This window comes from Pristis pectinata, chromosome 8 (assembly GCF_009764475.1).
Source record: "Pristis pectinata isolate sPriPec2 chromosome 8, sPriPec2.1.pri, whole genome shotgun sequence".
Lineage (NCBI taxonomy): Eukaryota > Metazoa > Chordata > Chondrichthyes > Rhinopristiformes > Pristidae > Pristis > Pristis pectinata.
The window spans coordinates 86,909,092-86,928,185 of record NC_067412.1 but is presented as its reverse complement, the minus strand read 5'-3'; the positions used below and the strand labels follow the sequence as shown (position 1 = coordinate 86,928,185).

Sequence of the window (19,094 nt, the reverse complement as noted above, 5' to 3'; positions counted from 1 at the left end):
TTTGGAATTTAGAACCAACTCCAGGAAAAAATTCTTCAACCAGAAGACAAATATAAGAAACATAAGAGGGATATGGGCCAAAGACAGGTGAGTGGGACTAGCTTAGGTGGGCACCTTAGTCAGCACGGACGAGTTGGGCCGAAGGGCCTGTTTCTGTGCTGAATAGATCTGTGAATTGTGCATAGAATTAACATAAGTATTCTGGCATTAATATTATAATGCTCATTTATTATGACAAAGTACATTACGTATAAAACATCAGTGTGAGGTTTTGGTAGTGTCAGCAGACAGAGTTTGGTGACTGAATCAACCATAAATGTACGTTTTCTAATTATTTTAAAGTAAAATCGGCCTTTCATGCCATCAGCACTAAGCAGAATCATGGCAATTAATGAATAGTTTACGCTTTCTCCTTTGCGAAACAAATTTGGTGAGAGTGTAAATCGGGAGAAAAAGCAGGGAAAGTATTGGCTGGTGCTGCAGTGGATTAGTCAGAGTGAAGAATCAGAAAGGGGCCGGCCAGCAGATGGAGCCAGGAAATAAAAGGCAGGGACATAGCGACGACAAGAAGTCTGGATTTTTTCTCTCTCCCTCGCTGCCATTTGGTTTCATTTCAGAGACCGCGGAAGCTGGGAGCATCTTGGGGGGGGGGGAGTGGGCTGTCGTTCTATGGAAGCTGATTTCCCCCTTTCCAGCATCATGCCTTGCCAGAACTCTCAACAGCAGCACCTCAACAACTCCGAGCGGAACCACACGCTGCCCAAGCAAGTGAGGTTCGCAGCCAGCGTGGGGCCTGAGCCGCTGGGAGCGCAGCTCAAGCTGCTGCCCATGAACGATCAGATCAGGGAGCTACAGACGATCATCAGAGACAAGTGAGTGAGTGGAGGCGGGGGCGAAGGGCTGACTGGGGTGGGGGACTGAGGCGAGCCGTGGCTGATTGCCAACTAAATGCATCAGTGCCGGCGGTGTTGGCCTCTTTGTGTGCAGAGCCTGGAGTCCCAGGCCTCCACTTCAATGGGGGCACCGACACGAGGAGGGAAGTGAGACACTCCCTGTCTGCAAGATCAAGTTAAACTGACAAGTCACAGCCCATGTCAAGTGCACAAAGCAGCCAGTGTATTTCTAGGGTGGAAGGCACAATGTTTTCTTTTAACTAAGAGAATGGAATAGCCAGAGGAATGTTACACCAACATAACTTACCCTATTTATACAGTGAATGGTACAAATCGCTCAATTGCAGTTCTTATTTCCGCTCTAATGAGCCAAACCGGCCTGACCTAATATGCCTGGTGAACTCATTTGATAATTTTGTTTTTGGCTTGTAGTTTAAAAATCAGAGCTATAATACCTGAGTTTTGAATCTCACAGCTTTTAGTTTACAGTACAATTTGTTCGTTTACCTAGTGAGGGGTAATTCCCAGATCTCTTGAATAACCCATAAGTTAAACAGTACTGCCGGTCATTGGTTTCAAATAGACGTGGAAGTCAGTCTGCATATTGAGCTCTAAAAGGTGCACCCTCACTATCAGCTTAAGGTTTCTGCAGAAACGACTCAGAAGTAATTACTATTATCAAACGAGCCATTTTATTGAGAATATAATTTTGGCATCTCCATTTTGCCGGTTTCCTACCCTCTTCGTTGCTGAGGATGTCATTAGACCCTGAGAAATCTCTAACATCTCTTCCACATGGGTGTGAGTCATAGTCATAGAGCAATACAGCACAGAAACAGACCCAACTCGTTCATGCCCGCCAAGATGCCCATAAACCTTTCCTATCTGTGTATCTGTTAAATGTGTTTCATGTTAAACCTGGTGGTTGAAGATTTGCACATTTTTTTTGGATATTAGGTGTGTGTGTGAGGTGGAGAGGGGGGAGAGCAAGCCCAGTGGTGTGACTTTGTTCTGATTGAGTTTTACACGTGCATTTGGGTCAGTGGCCATTTGAGAGCAATCCAGAGCCGGAACAAGGTAGCAGTCCTTCCTGGCTGAGGTAGCTCAAAGCACAGGTGAGGGATCTAAGCAGGGAGCTACTGGTTGGAATGCTGGTTTTACACTAACTGCACTCTGGGGAGCTTGCACCAGATTTGTGGTGAATGGTTTTCCTATGCAAAGTGGTTCTGTCTTACCACCAATGCTAAATGTGATCCATTAACTAGTCACCAACACCTAAACTGTGTAGATTCAGGCTTTGGTGACTATTCTGTCCAAGTGTCTGTAAATGTGCTTCACGTTAAACCTGGTGGTTGAAGATTTGCAGCTTTTTTGGGCGTTAGGAGGTGCATGTGTGGGGGGGCCGGGGGGGAGGTTGGGGGGAGGTCATTCTGCACATTCTGGATTTGGGCTGCCGTTGCACTGTAAATGTTGTGTCAGTGCAGAGTGAATTCGCAATACACTATCCTTACAGATATTTTATTGTGACACTTCTGTCGGATGATTTTCTGTATAAGTGCACATTGGAATTTTATTCAATCAATTTTATCTTCCTATATTTATATTTATTAGGCTTGGAAACTGGTTGCTTTTTATAGTGCACACTTTTTCACAATTCTGTCTGAAGAAAGGACAGGAAATAGAAGCAGCGGTGGGCTATGATGGGTGGCTTAATAGTGCTGTTGTCACACAGCTCCAGGGACCTGGGTTCGATCCTGACCTCGGGTTCTGTTGTGTGGAGTTTGCGCGTTCCCCCCGTGACTTCATGGGTTTCCCCTCCGTGCTCTGGTTTCCCTCCATGTCCCAAAGAGCTGCTGGTAGGTTACCTAGCCACTGTGAACTGCCCTTGGTATGGTTGAGTGGCAGGAGAAATGGGAGAGAGTCAATGGGTAGATGAGAAGGAATAGGTTACAGGGAAGATGATGGGACTGCTCCTAAAGTCAGCACTAACTCGTGATCAATGGTCTCCTATGTTTTGTAAAAATATACAAACACAACTCCTTGAACCTTCTCTGCCAGGAGAATTCCAAGCGCAAACTGGAGGAGCAGCACCTCATTTTCCGTCTTGGAACCTTGCAGCCTAATGGCACGAACATTAAATTCTCCCACTTTAAATAATCCCCAGTCCCCTCCCCCCCCCACCATGCTTCTTCTCCCCTTTCCTAGCCTTTTTTCTTTTTTTCCTTTCTCTCCTCACCTTTGACCCGGTGGATCTGCTCTCCCCTCCTCCCCCACACCTGCCTATCACTATCTCTTACCTGCATCTACTTATCGCCACCTTGTGCCCCCACCTCCCCTCTTTTGTCCACCTATCACTGCTCTGCTTTTCCCTCCTATATATTGGGCTTGCCCTTTTCCTATCTTCAGTCCTGAAGAAGGGTCCTAACCTGAAACATTGACCGCCTGCTTTTCTCCACGGATGCTGCCTGGCCTGCTGAGTTCTTCCAGCTTCATCGTGTTTTTCTGTGCCACTTAGTTAGATCATGGCTGATCCTGTGCCTCATCCTCTTTTTCTGTCCAATCCCCATATCGTCTGACTCATTTGCTGTTAAAATTAGTCTTGAGTATATTCAACAACTGAGCATCTGCAGCCCTCTGGGGGAGAGAATTACAAAAACTTACAAACCTCTGTAGGAAGAAGTTTCTCTACATCTAAGTCCTAAATGACAGGCCTATTCTAAGACCACGAGCCCTAAGTCCAGACCTTGAAATACTGGAAACAGCTCTTGCAATTTACTATCCGTCACTCTCCAAATCTTGGAGACACAAGAGACTGCAGATGCTGGAATCTGGAGCAACACACAAAGCGCTGGAGGAACTTGGCGGGTCAGCAGCATCTATGGAGGGAAATGGACAGTTGATGACGTTTCAGGTCGAGGCCCTACATCTGGATTCTCAGAATCTTATATGACTCATTGAAATTGCCTCATATTCCTTGAAACTCCATTGTATAGAATAGTCTTGTTCAATTTCTTTTCGCATGACAATCCCTTCATCACAGGAATCAGTCTAATGCATCTATGCTGCAACTAACCCAAAGGCATTTTATTAGTCAGAAACAATCAATTGTAATATTTCTGAAAGCCATTGATGCATTTGTTTCCACTTAGAGCATTAACATTTGATATTTAAAAAAATTGGATGGTTTCTCCTTTATTTATCATTTGAAATAAACTGCAATCAATAATTATCTTGATTGTAATGTGGTTTTGGTCTTTACCCATAAGAAATTCTAATTCCACACACATGGGGATGTTCCACCTGGCAGTGTTTGCATGAGGATTAACTGATAGCCTTCTGTTGTTAAGAGTTCCTGTGTGCCACATTTTGTTGCTCTCTGGATGAAACTGGGCGGAAAAAGTTCAAATTCATAAAGGGTGTGATAGCAAGATCTAAACATCCTCGCATAAGAGGCACTTTCTTGTCACCAGCCTTTTGACTTTGCTCGGAGCAGAACAGTGAAAACAAAATTAATAGGTAGGTGGTTTCTAATAACAACAGGGGTAGCCTTATGTATTCAACAACTGAGAGTTAGCATGGTGAAAATTGTCCTACATGGTTATTTTTCTTCATATTATATCAGTGTGCATATAAAACTAATCTATTTGTGAGTTGTTCTGAAAATGTGAAAAAGCTCCATATGAGAGCTAATTCTTTCCATGTCATTTTCAATCCCTTGTTTAATTAAATTATTTCATGGTTTCAAATAACAACAATTTTCTTTTATAATATATCATTTTAATTTAATAGAACAGCCCAAAGAAGTTCAAAAATTTAATGACAAACCTCAGAGAGAAAGACTAGGATAGGGGACTAAAGGTTGAAACTCTCCAGTCTGGCATTCTGTGGTCTGATAACTCCCGTTGTCCGGCATGTTTTGAATCTGTAGTAGAGATCTATACTAATTAATTAATTCTAACTAAGATCTAAAATTAGCTAAGATCTGTACTAGTCTGTAACTAATTAACCTGTTACGGACTCAGTGAAAGTCCCTTTAAGATAGAGAGTGTGGGTATTTGTGTGTGTGGGGCGTGCTTACGTCAATAGAAGATAAAGGACGTAATGACGTTGTTGAAGAGGTTAGAAGAAGAAGAAGAAGAGAGAGAGAGAGAAGGGAGAGAGACACCAGCCTGCTAGTTTTTCTCTATCGATGGATGAGAAACAATAACTGTGTCTGCCACTGAAATCCATGTATGGAAGTTGGAAGTAATCCGGTGGAGTTCACTTTGTTGCTGACCTGTAGAAGGAAACAGGTATTTGTGTGTGTGGACAACCACGATTCGGATGCTTTTCGGGGTGAGGAAGTCACTACCGAGTAAACACTGGAGTGTCATTTGGGTTCCATCGTGGAACATTTTGATTTCGTATGTACTCTCTCTCTGTTTTTCTACATCTACGTCTTATCTTCTGACAACGGTGGTTGTTGAAGAAGCCTTTGCTCATGTTTCACCTTATGGCTTGCGGAACTGAACTTTAAGAACCATTCCGGAACTTGGAGTTTGGGACTTTGTCACACACACACACACACACACACAAAGAGTTTAGTTTTGGGGTTAACGTTCAAGGTTTAACATTTTTGAATTCTAACATACTAACATTTTTACTTTTATTTTACGTATTATCATAAGTAGTAATTAATAAAATAGTTTTTAACACTGAATCATGCTCAGTGTGTTTCTTTTGTTGCTGGTTCGTGACAAACCTACCAATACAACTTTTGCAATCTCAGCTGACAGTGTTTCCGACTTAAAGAAACTTTGGATTATGGACAGTTGTTGGAAGCCTTGCGTGACCTGGGGAGCGTCTATACTTAAAAAGAACAGTTCACCTGCTCAGAGGAAGATGATCAGGGGCAATTTCTGTGGTCTGGATTTTCTGTGGTTTGGCTCCAATCAGGTGCTGGACTAGAGAGTTTCAACCCGTAATAGATTGGTCAGAAAAAAAGTTCTTAAGGAGCATCTTAAAGTAAAGGGTGGTTATCTGGAGAAATTTAGCAAGGGGATTCCAGAGTTTAGGTCCCATGCAGCCAGAAGCATGACTGTCAAGAAGGGAGAGGTATAAATCAGGCTGGAATTAGAGAAGTTGGAGGGTTGTGGGACTGGGAATTACATGGGTAGGGAGGGCTGGGGCCAATGACAGGATTTGGAGATTCCCAACTTCAGGAAGAGAGAGGCAGTGAGGTCTATGGAGCAAATTCTGCTTGTGATCAGTGGTACATGATCATGCTTCATTTAACAAGGAATGGTGAATGATCCAGAAGGGTAAAAGAGAGCTAAGACCAGAGTTCAAATCCAGAGTAGACTAATAAACAGCGACTCCCTTGTGTGTCTCTTCACTGTTGACTCAATTCCTGAGGGCCATGAGTTCCTCTTGCAAAACTCCTCCTAATTTGGCATTAATTGTAGCCTTAAGAGAATTCATGGCATGGCTGCTGTGTGAATTAGATATAATTGTATTAGTGAATTCTAAAGTCAGAACGAAAGTAGGGCAGAGTGAGACGACCTTAATCCTGCAGTTGATCAGGCCTTGTGTTACTTGAGAGTGACAGTGGCTACTCATCGTGGAGAAAATGTTATATTTCCTCGCACTGATAGCCCTCACATTGAAAGGATAATAATGAGACCTGATGTTTGTCTTTGAACCAAGCTTAAGTTCGCTTTGGACTTTGGCTTGGACTGCTATTTAGTTTGGTGAAGGGTTAAGGGGGTGCACTAAAATAACTGGGATTTCTGATGGTTTTGCCCACATCTAAAGAGGCTGCTACTTTCCCTTTATCCCCAGAACAACGAGCAGAGGAGACTTTGTGTTCTGTGCTGATCGCTTGGTGAGTGGACACATAAACTTGACATTACTTTTGTTTTTTTTCTAATTGACCCTTAAAGTCCTCCTCAATTGAGGTTCTTCCAAAAAAGAAAGGGTAATTTGTTTTATTGTCCTGCTGTAATGTAAAGTAATGTTGTCTAAATTTGTGAATGTATTTGTGCAGACAAAATCACCTGGAATATTTTATTACAGATTAGACTCGTTGTCGAAGAAGGATTGAACCAGCTACCGTACACTGAATGCACAGTTACAACCCCAACAGGTTTGATATGAACACATTGCATTGAACTTAAATGCTGCAATAATTGGCATGCCCCACCACTGTACCTAACGTGTACCTCCTGGGGCATGGGAGGTGTGCTCAAGGTTCTTCATCTGGCTTGCCAATGACTATTTTGGCCATGGGTCCTGGGTAGCAAAGTTTAGTACTGCCCAAGGTGTTAGGCATGACTGAATGGGCTATTTGCATGTTGTGCCATTGTTGAGTGTACAACTAAAATATGAAGCAAGTACACGGCTGGGTTTGGCTCTTTGAGGGGGGGGAGATTATTGGGGGGAGAGAGGCCCTGTGGTTGGGAGTTGATTGGGTCTCAGATGGATATCGTTCAGGGTTTGAGCTGGTGGGGACAGATGGAGTTGGAGCTGAAGCCTGAAGGTGGTGTTGTGACGCTTTGATACTGTGGAGATGAGAAGTTAAGGAATCTAACTGCATGGGGTTCCCAGCTCTAGGCTGGGGCCAGGTCTGAAGTGGCGGTATTAATACGCCCTTAGGCTGAGAGCATCCAATGGCAGGCACACCAGATCAATGTGAGTTGATTTCCCAGGCAACACAGAAATCTTAATGTTAGCACAAGCACAATTAGTGACCAGAAGTGCCTACTGAGCTACTTTTGGAAGCAACATTGTGCAGAAGCCTGACTGGTAAAATGACTGCCAGCATCTGGCATGTCTCTCCCATGTGACTCCTGCAACTTGAAACAACTACAGAAGTCACCAGCCAGAAGAAATTGATCGGCCGTTAACCGGTAAGTATTGATGAAATATGCCATTGGTAGGGCTGGTGCATGAGTCTTTCTTCTGTTGATTGTATGGTAACCTTTGGATATTTAAGATGGTGCATTTATCTCTGAAATAGCAATCCCGGTGTCAATTCAGTGTTTTATGCCTTTGGAATTATGATCTGCCTACTTTACTTGACCCCAGCACAAATCCTTATCAATGTGGTGTCCATTGCGATTTGGCCTACAAGTGTATTTTGCCTTGGGTGCCATTTAACTGTCCAACAGCATGTAAACCACCCACACAATGGACACCACCATCCACATTTAGTGCCCCATGAATCTGTGTATAAGGGACACAACAAGCACTTACTCCGAATAATGTATTTTTATTTGCCTTTATAGAACAGTACAGCACAGGAACAGGCCCTTCGGCCCACAATGTTGTGCCGAACCAATTACATTACTAATAAAATGCCCAACTAAACGAGTCCCTTCTGCCTACACGATGCCCGTATCCCACCATTTCCCTCACATCCATGTGCCTATCTAAGAGCTTCTTGAATGCCCCTATCATATCTGCCTCCACCACCACCCCAGACAGCGCATTCAGGGCACCCACCACTCTGTGTTTAAAAAAAAAATTGTCCCACACATCTCCTTTGAACTTACCCCCTAACACCTTAAATTCATGCCCCTCTGGTATTAGACATTTCAACCCTGTGGAAAAGATACTGGCTGTCTACTCTAACTATGCCTCTCATAATCTTAGAAAACTCTATCAGATCTCCCCTCAGCCTCTGTTCTCCAGAGAGAACAACCCAAGTTTGTCCAACCTATCCTCATAGCACATGCCCTCTAATCCAGGCAGCATCTTGGTAAACCTCTTTTGCACCCTCTCCAAAGCTTTGACATCCTTCCTATAATGGGGTGACCAGAACTGAATGCAATACTCACGCAGGTGTAGCGGTTAGCGTAATGCTATTACAGTGCCAGCGACCCAGGTTCAATTCCGGCCGCTGTCTGTAAGGAGTTTGTACACTCTCCCCGTGTCTGCGTGGGTTTCCTTGAGATGCTCCGGTTTCCTCCCACATTCCAAAGACATACGGATTAGGAAGTTGTGGGCATGCTATATTGGCGCCAGAAGTGTGGCAACACTTGCAGGCTGCCCCCAGAACACTCTACGCAAAAGATGCATTTCACTGTGTGTTTCGATGTACATTTGACTAATAGATATCTTATCTTAAAGTTCTGTAAAGCTGCAGCATAACTTCCGGACTCTTGAACTCAACTTTATACTTTTGAATTTGACTTTATAGTGTGGGTAGATTAGCGGGCTGTGCCCAAAATGCAAAATAACGGCTTCCTTAGGAGATTCAGGGTTTGGTCCTCACCCTGTGCTGTCTGAGTGGAGTTAGCACCTTCTCTCTGTGACCACATGGTTTTCTTTTGAGTGAAAGATCCAAAAAAAGGGTTTCTTTGGAGAATTCTTCCCAAAGGTGTGCTAGTTGATTAACTGCACACTGTAAATTATCCCTTAGAGTAAGTTAGTGGCAAAAAAAGGGAGTTTGAAAGTGAATAAGTTACAGGGGAATAAGGAAATAAAGAGGGGGGGATGGGACCAATGGGATTGCTTCCCTGGGAGCCAGTATTAACCCAATGGGCCAAGTGGCCTCCTTCAATGTTTTAAGATTTTTTTGTCTTAACTTCATTCTCCTTTTTTTTGAGGAATAGTTGTAATTTGGTAGAGTTTCATCGATCAAATCAGAGATGTTTTATTCACGAAGCCCTGCTGAAAGCAGGTCTGAGTTGGAAACTGCTTTAAGGTGATGGGCCTTGACCAGCTTCATACCCCTTGTGCAGCCACTTGTAGAGAGTGGATGGAGTGCCAGCAGAGACCAGAGCTGCTCCTGTGACAGTCAGCAGAAGAAGCTACTGCACTAAAATGTATCGGTTGTGAAATAAGCATTTCTATGTTTGATTGTTCAGGCTAAATATTCTACTTACCCAGTTGAAAATAAGCAGAGGCCAAATGATCCGGTATCTACCTGCAGCTTCTGAGAATGGTGGCATTAAGGACAGGGAAGGAAACGGAAAGAATTTAAATGAATTGTGTTGTGCTAACCTCAGTTAATCTTTAATTTTATACAGGCCATAAATATGATGGAGTGAAGTTTGAGAAGGGAAACTGCGGTGTTAGTATTATGAGAAGTGGTAAGTAATCATTGATTAAAGATATTTGTCATCCAGGATCTCGCAGTAGGCAAATATTTTGGCATCTAACCATAGGAATGTGGAAAGGACAATGGTTTGATTGGAGTTGGCTGGGGGAGAGCAGGGCTCTCTAACCTTTTCCTATCTAACTTTCCCCGTCCCTCCTCTGTGCCCTGTGTGCTTTTTATCCTTCCTACTTCAATGTGTGCAAAGACTCATTTGGCACTTTCCTTTATTGCACTGTGCAGAAAGCTATATTTTCATTTTGGGTCACTAGTTGTTAGCACCTTTAGATTCTCAGCAAACAGGCCAGAGGAAGAAGTTTATGTAGTTAGTTCTGTTAGTACACATTCCTAGGAATTTTAACTCCCCACTTGGCGTAGGATGTACAGTGTTGAGCAAACATCTGATGGGGAGAGAGTCCCGCTCCTACCTGGGTTGGTTGGTGATGTCATCATCCACCTCATTATTTACAGCTTGCCAAATAGGATAGGAAGGTTGTCCAGTTTCATTTTAAATTGTGATCTTTGTTGTTTGTATTTTAATTGTAAATAACTCCAAGTAAGTTGTTTTAAAATACAAGTGAGACTCTTTCTAAAATAAAGTACTCAAAATCACATGTCCTGCTAGAGCTCTTCTACAACGGTTCTGCAATTTGATGGTGTGTTTACAAATGTGTATGGTTAATTTGGAAGCAGCCGTAGAACTATACAGCAAGGAAACAGGCCCTTCCGCCCAACGCATCCAAGCCGACCAAGATCTGTATCTGAGCTAGCTGCATTTGCATGTGTTTAGCTCGTATCCCTCTAAACCTTTCTCTGTCTATTTATCTGTCCAAATGTCTTTTAAGTATCATAATCGTACCTGCCTGTATAGCTTCCTGTGGAAGCTCATTCCATATACTCACCACCCTCTGTCTGAAAAAGTTGACCCTCGCGTCCCTTTTAAATATTTTGCCTTTCATATTAAATCTATGTCCTATAGTTTTAGACTCCCCTACCCTGGGATTATGACCATTCGCATTATCTATGCCCCTCATTAATTTATGTACCTCTATAAATTACACACCCCTAAGAACTGATAAATTGGTAAAAATATATTAACAACTTCACACTTAATGAAAACTAACCAAAATTCATAATTAAGAGTTTGAATGTCCTTCAGTAGTTGGAATAAAGACTAAGTCGGAATGTTCTTACAGGTGAAGCCATGGAGCAAGGTTTACGAGATTGTTGTCGATCAATACGCATTGGAAAAATCCTAATCCAAAGTGATGAAGAGACGCAGAGAGCAAAGGTCTACTATGCAAAATTCCCACCAGACATCTACCGCAGGAAAGTGCTTCTAATGTACCCGATACTGAGTAGGTACCACGTGGTTTTAAGTGAACAATTTGGGAAAGGAAAGATCCATATGGATAGGAAAGCTGGAAATGGGTTTACACCAGAGATGTGCTCCTGTATAAAATTAAAACCTGGCCAATCCAAACCCAATCTGAGAGCGTACAAATTTTTTTGATACCTGACCATGTAACTAGGTCAAGTCAGGTTTGGATCAGGTAGCCAAGGCTCAATCGTATAGGGGTCACAAACAGTGCGATGATCCTTTTCACACCAATACTAATGATGCAGGGAAATCAAGATAAGATGACAGGTCAGATAGATCTAGATTCCAGAAGAAAGAATTACAGTTTAGGAATTACTGTAGACCCCATAATCAATTGTTCTTGTTTAGCTATTTCAATTGAATGCAGCATTCCCAAATTGCCTGTACACAGCTTGCCTCTGATCTGTTATCAGAGAGAAACATGCAGATAGAGGCCTGAATTTTGCTGCTACTGGTGAAGGAATGGCACATCAAGTACGTCACTGAAATTTGGGGCTTTTGCACTGCAATTTGTGGTAATTAGAAACCTAAAACTTCACAGTCCTTTCCACTTGGGATTGGAGACCTGTGCAAACAGGACAGGCAGTGATGCATTGCCTTAATCACACTGAGAAATCCTTACTGCAACATGCAGAACTGAACCAAGAAGTCCAATTTAGGATAATTAATTTCATGTCAAATTAGGTGTACAAAGTAACTTAAATGAGAATGAGATTAGAAGATAAGAGACAGAATTTTTAACATTTTAAAAATTCAATTTGTCATTAAAATCTGGAGATACAATTTCATGCTTTTAAAAGTAAATTTTCAGTTCTAGAAAGGCTGAATTAGCAAAAATTAAAGTGTTGTTCACCGTTCAAAAATCAATCACAGAGTAGTTGAGCACAACCTTTTCTTATTTTTGGCAGATATTTACCCAGCATGAATCTCAACTTTATGCCTATTTGCTTTTAACACTGATCTCATAGGAACAATGCTAAGATGCTGTTGGAGTAAAGTTTCTGGAGGAGCAGGGTAACTCAGACAGCAAGCACTTGTTAATTTACTGTGCTGGAGAATAAGTCATCAAATCCCATCCAGGCAGCTTGCAAAATTGGATTCTGTAATTAAAAAGAAAACAAAAATGGAAATCTAGATTTTGTAAAAATGATTCTCTGTTGTCCTTTAGGGAAGGAAACTTGCCAACCTTAGCCAGCCAGGTCTATATTTAATTTTAATGCCATGTAAGTTATTACCATAGAACAATACAGCACAATACAGGCCTTTCGGCCCACCATGTGGTGCCAACCTTCAAACCACGCCTAAGACTATCTAACCCCTTCCTCCCACATATCCCTCTATTTTAAATTCCTCCATATGCTTATCTAACAATCTCTTGAACTTGACCAACATATCAGCCTCCACCACCACCCCAGGCAGTGCATTCCATGCACCAACCACTCTCTGGGTGGAAAACCTCCCTCTGACATCTCCCTTGAACTTCCCACCCATTACCTTAAAGCCATGTCCTCTTGTATTGAGCATTGGTGCCCTGGGAAAGAGGCGCTGGCTGTCCACTCTATCTATTCCTCTTAATATTTTGTATACCTCTATCATGTCTCCTCTCATCCTCCTTCTCTCCAATGAGTAAAGCCCTAGCTCCTTTAGTCTCTCCTCATAATCCATACTCTCTAATCCAGGCAGCCTCCTGGTAAATCTTATTGCTGCCCCAAATGGCCTGAGCAGTCAATCAATTGCAGCAATAAATGTTATTTGGTTCACCATCAAACATTATCTGGTTTTTACCCCTGTCTTCAAGGCAACTAGAAAAGGCCAACAATGTCAACCTAGTCAACAATGCCAATATCTCAACTTTATTTAAAAAGAATCAAAAATTGCTCATTTATTTTTTTGGGGAAGGTGCTAGTTGCTCCCCAAATCAGTTATTGTCCTCTCTGCTGCCAACACTTCTGAGAAGTGCAAACTTTGCTATTTTGGCCTCAGTTTTGCAAAACAGTACTACATTAACATTGTTCTTGTGTGTTCGCCATTAATATAGCACGTTTATTATTTCACTAGATTAGACCAAAAACATTCACACTATCATAGTAATTCCACTGAAATGGGAAACTGATGGACCTACTTGATAATCCAATGGGTAATACACAGATACAAGGATAGAGTGGTTTGGACTGATCTGAGATGAAAATTTTCCACTCTGGATAATGGCTGGTCATCTATTTACACTGCAGGTACAGGCAACACAGTTATAGAAGCTGTGAAGGTTCTGATTGAGCACGGAGTGCAGCCAAACCATATAATCCTACTCAGTCTTTTTTCAACTCCACATGGTAAGTGAGTCATATGAATACCAAAGGAACAGACTTCAATATTGAGCTTTTTTTAAATAAAATGTGCAAGAACTAAAAGTATGTAATGATTATTTCCTTTAAGCATTGCACTATCTAAAAGAGTGGGCTACGCCGACTTGTATTTTGGCCAGGTTTGGAATGTTAGCACGGACATTGATTTCGGTTTGCTCCTTCACTTTGTTGTGTTAATTGGGATGGTAGATACTTCAGTCCTCCTGCTATCTGATCCTATCCAGGCAGTAGTTGCTAACATGGTCAATCATGGAAGTGCTGCCAAATTTCAATTTCCGTTCATCAGCTAAATAATACAGCCTTGCCTTTCCTCTCCAGAGGAAGCAGAACTGAGCTGGAGTGAACTCAGAAATGTCACAGCTGCAGACCAGTGATGGCAGTTAAATTGGGTCAAAACCCTTTACATTGATACCTTCAATGAGCTGGTGTTTAAAAGGAGACAGGAGTGGTAGTGCATGCTGGATTATTCTTCACTTACAGCTTTGGATGTCAGGAAAATGTGGGATCAAAGTTAATGGATTATGACTCATTGCAGTCTTCAAGCCTGGAAAACCCTCAAATTTTTATGTGGCCATTTGAGTTCAGGCCTTTTCCTATTAACCCAGTCTTGCTTTGCTCTCCTCTGATGCCACTGGTTCAACCACACTGTTTTCCTCTTCATTTGCCAGGTTCTGCTCTTAGCTTACACAATTGATGACACAGGAATGCCACCTTTTCCCGTTGTCAACTCAGCATCCCAGCCCCAAACAAAGAAGTAACCCTTGTTCTCCTTTATCCATATGATCCTGCTTGGTAACATTATCAGCAGATATGGGGTCAGTGTTTATTCATGGCAGCCAGCTCTACTTCTCCACTCCTTCTGTACTATTAGGTCAATCATAATGATAGAATTGTCTCCAGCTGAAGACTAGCAAGATCCAAGGCATAAATCTCATTCTTTATTCCTTCCCACTCCCCTTCCATCATCTCAATCCCATCCAATTTATTTGTTGCCCTGAGCAGAACCTTTTAACACAGTGGTTTGTTATTTGACCTGTATCCAGAAGACCTGGACTATTGACCCTGAGGCAAGTCCACTACATCCATCGTAGAATTTAAAATGTTATGACTCATAATGGTGAATATCAGACCACTAAGTTGTTGTAAAAACACATCTGATTCACCAATGACTTTGCAGGTAGGAAATCTGCCATAGTTACCATTCAGGCCAGTATGTGACTTCAAACCCACCATGTAGGAGGTTGGCCTTAAATGCCCTCTTAAACGGCCATTTGGATTATAACCTGTGGCCTTCCAGACTGCATCCAATGGAAGACTATTAATTTGACTGCAATATGAATTTCTGATCTCTGATGTGGTCTATTGTAAAATCTGCACAGTTCCCCCCCTCCCGCATTGTATGGCACCACTTTAAGCCAAGTTCAAACATAATTTCTGTATCCTACAGTGGTATCCTGGTCCCTCAATACAAATTTTAAGTTGTGGTCTACTTTCCTGCCATTGCCCATCTCAGAAACCTTTTTCCTCTGAACCCATAGTTCTCCTTCCCACCACCACCACCCCCCCACCCCGTCATTCATCCCACTGCTTGGAGCAATTGTATGAATCGCCTGGTCTCCACTCTTTGAAATTTCCTCCTTTTAGCTCTTCCACCTCTTAAGAAATATTTTGGAACATAAGCCCGATTGTTTGGGTGGGTAATGGGAGTACCTTTTGGCAGCAGCTGGGTTGTGGAGTTTATGTATATTGATTGGGTGCGCATATGCATTGTTGAAAGTGACTTTTATTGATGGCTACGCTGGAATGGTGACAGTGTGCTTGTCTTGAGTGAATGGCTGCACAGATTGCTTTTCAAGCGCAGCACTTGCTTATGCTTGTAACTCCACAAAGATATTTAGAATTCCTTATTACAGAGAGAACAGAGATTTCCTTTGGCTTTCATGAAATTCATTAAAACATCAGCTTGGTTTATTTTCCCTTAAAAAGGTGCAAAATCAATAATAGAAGAATTCCCTGAGATCACAATTTTAGCCACAGAGGTCCATCCAGTGGCACCCACCCACTTTGGACAGAAGTATTTCGGCACGGATTGAAACCAGGATAGGATCCAAGTGAAATCTTTGAATACATCGCTGCTTCCATGGATAAAGGCCTAGTTTTATCATAGTAGTGTGTTTCCCTGACCAGCTCCCCACCACCCCCCCGTGGCAAGACGAAATGACAAGCCTAAAATAGACATCTAAGAACACTTGATCTGATTTTTTTTTGCCTTAAGTTCTTTTCTCCGTTATTTTTAATGAGAGGACGTCTATTCTCAAAAGCACATTCCAATTCCATCGGTTGTTTGCCCTGTGCTTGCATGTGTACTTGCCATTTATTCATTTTAGCATATTTATTGTTTGCAATTAGAGGCAGTGCCTAACTGTAAATTATACTATATTAAATTTGTTTTTTAAAAAAAGCATTAGATTGCATTCTAATTATTTTGCAATTCCCTTGTCCAGTTTTTCCCATCTTATGTTTGAGGCTATAGTTCCACATGGGTGGCAACCTATAGATGTCATTTTTTCATTGAGCATAGCTGGAGAGTGAATTGGCTGTCTTTCAGGTTATGGACAGGATGGACAAGTGGAAATCACAAATGACTCAGTTCACAATCTTGTATTTGCATGCGATGAAGGGTCAAGAGGGGTAACTACATTGGCTGTTTCCTCCTTTATCAACTGCAGCAGCAATGAAAACCAGACACCAAACCTGGGATCTTCCTAATTCATAAAGTGCAGCGCCACAACAAAGTTGCCTCCAAGATATTGTCCTAATTATTCATCATTGTTACAGTTGTCTTACCAAGGATCAACTAGAGTTAGTTAATATACTGTATCTACATTACTGGATATCAGTTGAGAAAGGATGGGAGCACTAGTAACTTCAGAGTGTTTAATCTGCAGTGAATTATACTGCATGAACAATTATGAGATTGGTAAAGAGAAAATTCCCTGCACCAACTAGTGTGAAGACAAAGATCAGTTGTGGGTGACAGATTGGTAAGTTTAAGTGCTTACTTGAAAACAGTTCACCCTTTGTGCTGCAGTTACAGTTACTGTCCTGTAGATGGAACAGATTGAAGCTACCACTGATAGCTGAGAGGCGGGTTTCCTCACCATTTTCACTATTGTGGAGACAGCACTAGGAATAGTTTGTAGCCCTGTCTCCAGTGGCTCTGATGATAAGAATAGTTTGTAGTGAGAAGTCTACCCCTGTCTCCAGTGGCTCTCTCTGATGGCCCATTGTCAGAGTGTCCCTGCATTTCCCTGGCTTTGCATTGATGCTGGACACTAGTAAGAAGTGAATAAGGGGCAGCAACAGCCAGGATCCCCTGTTTGTTCAAGAAATAGAGTGTATTTGGTTACAGCTTGGAAGCTCGATAGACTAATCCTTACCAGTTTTCTTTATGGTATATTTTTCTGTGAAGACTGGCTTCTACTCACCTCTTGGGGCTAGAGATTTGTTAGACCACTCCCTTCCATAAAGTAATATGGCTTTCCCTACTGATCACGTTCAATGTGCTTAGCACTAAGATGTCGGACGCAGGACTTCCAGGCAGCACATGACATTTCTCAATGACAAGATGACACCCATGCAGAGTAATCTGTAGCCACTGCCTTCAGCTTCCTCAATAAGGGATTTATGCTTGAAGTTGTGCAATCACCTTTGGGTTGGTGCCAAACCCTACTGGCCTGTGGGTCTAGATGGTGGTTGCATGGATAATCTTCCACATATGTATAATGACAATACTGCTAAGGTATGCAGCAAAGTTATTAAGAGGGTGGTGAAAAAGTCAGTCATTATTATGCCTGCATGTTTGGCCCTTGGTCTTTTGGTGGAGAACATGGGCAGGAATAGTTTAAAGGTTGTACAGGTTTTTGATATTTCGCCTCTTACAATAACAACTGCAAAAATGGGAATGCAAATAAACGGGTACAAGAAATCCACAAGTAACTTAGTCTGGAGGTTACAGGTAAATGAATTCATGGAAAGATGGATTTGCATTGCAACTCATTGCTTCTGGCCTGGAATTTCATCTTTCTTACTGAATACACTGAAACAGTCCCACTATTTATTTCACTCTCTGCAACACCACTACCTACCTAACTAACTCCATTCCCCTTCCCCACACTCTCGCAAATCCACTATTTCTTCTTCTGTAGGCAGATCCTTGGTGGAATACAAGCTAAAATGACAATTAGAACATTGAACAACACAGGACAGGTCTGTTGGCCCACAATATTGTGCCAAACTTGTTAAACAAATGAATCCTAATTAATCTAATCCCTCTTCCCCGCACATTGACTATATCCCTCCCTTCTCTGCATATTCATGTCTATCTAAGAGTCTCTTAAATGCTTCTGTGCTATCTGCCTCTACCACCACTCCTGGCAGTGCATTCCAGACCCCCACCACTCTGTGTGTTTTTAAAAAAAAATTGCCTTGCACATTTTCTTTGTACTTTCCCCTTCTCACCTTAAATACACACTCTCTAGTACTAGACATTTCAATCCTGGGTAAAAGATCCTGGTTGTCCATCTATGCCTCGCATAATTTTATAAACTTCTATCAACTCCCCCTCAGTCTCCACCACTCTAGAGAAAACAGCTCCAGTTTGTCCAACCTCTCCTCATAGCGCATGTCCTCCAAACCAGGCAGCATGCTGGTAAACCATCTCTGCACCCTCTCTAAAGCCTCCACATCCTTCCTGTAATGAGGTGACCAGAATTGAACATAGTACTCTAAATGTGGCCTAACCAGAGTTTTATAGAGCTGTAATGTAACTACTGGGCTCTTGAACTCAATGTCTTGACTAATGAAGGCAAGCATGCCATACGCCTTCTTTACCACCCCGTCAACCTGTGCAGCCACATTTAGGGAACCATGTACCTGGAACCCAAGATCCCTCTGTTCATCAACGCTATTAAGGATCCTGCCATTAACTTTATGTTGGATCTCCCAAAGTGCAGCACCTTATACTTGCATGGATTAAACTCCATCTGCCACTTCTCCACCCATATCTGCAACTGATCTATATCTCGCCGTATCCTTTGGCAATCTATGCAATCCACAATGCCACCAATCTTTGTGTCATCTGCAAACTTACCCTACCTCATTTTCATCCAAATCACATACGTATATCACAAACAACAGGGGTTCCAGTACAGATCCCTGAGGAACACCACTAGTCATGGACCTCCATTCAAAATAAGACCAATCCACCACTACCCTCTGTCTTCTATGGGCAAGCCATTTTTGGATCCAATCAGCCAAGTCACTATGGATCTCATGCGTCCTAATTTTCTGGATGAGCCTACCAAGCATATTATTAG

General features: G+C 42.2%; 1 protein-coding gene across 1 annotated transcript; it reads left to right on the top strand.

The window, feature by feature from the left end:
* Nucleotides 1-553: 553 nt before the first annotated feature.
* uprt (uracil phosphoribosyltransferase (FUR1) homolog (S. cerevisiae)) lies at nucleotides 554-16,159 on the top strand. The gene is made up of 7 exons (XM_052021525.1): nucleotides 554-872; nucleotides 6,714-6,756; nucleotides 6,948-7,017; nucleotides 9,905-9,967; nucleotides 11,169-11,330; nucleotides 13,585-13,683; nucleotides 15,703-16,159. Exons 1-7 carry the CDS (start codon nucleotides 670-672, stop codon nucleotides 15,807-15,809), a joined length of 747 nt encoding a protein of 248 aa, XP_051877485.1. The 5' UTR covers nucleotides 554-669; the 3' UTR covers nucleotides 15,810-16,159.
* The last annotated feature ends 2,935 nt before the right edge of the window (nucleotides 16,160-19,094 follow it).

Bases quoted from the DNA above. Each gene is read 5' to 3' on its own strand.
- uprt (XM_052021525.1), top strand. From the start codon at position 670: ATGGAAGCTGATTTCCCCCTTTCCAGCATCATGCCTTGCCAGAACTCT. The intron at 873-6,713 runs GTGAGTGAGTGG...CTTTATCCCCAG, and splicing joins CAGACGATCATCAGAGACAA to AACAACGAGCAGAGGAGACT. The intron at 7,018-9,904 runs GTTTGATATGAA...AATTTTATACAG, and splicing joins CACAGTTACAACCCCAACAG to GCCATAAATATGATGGAGTG.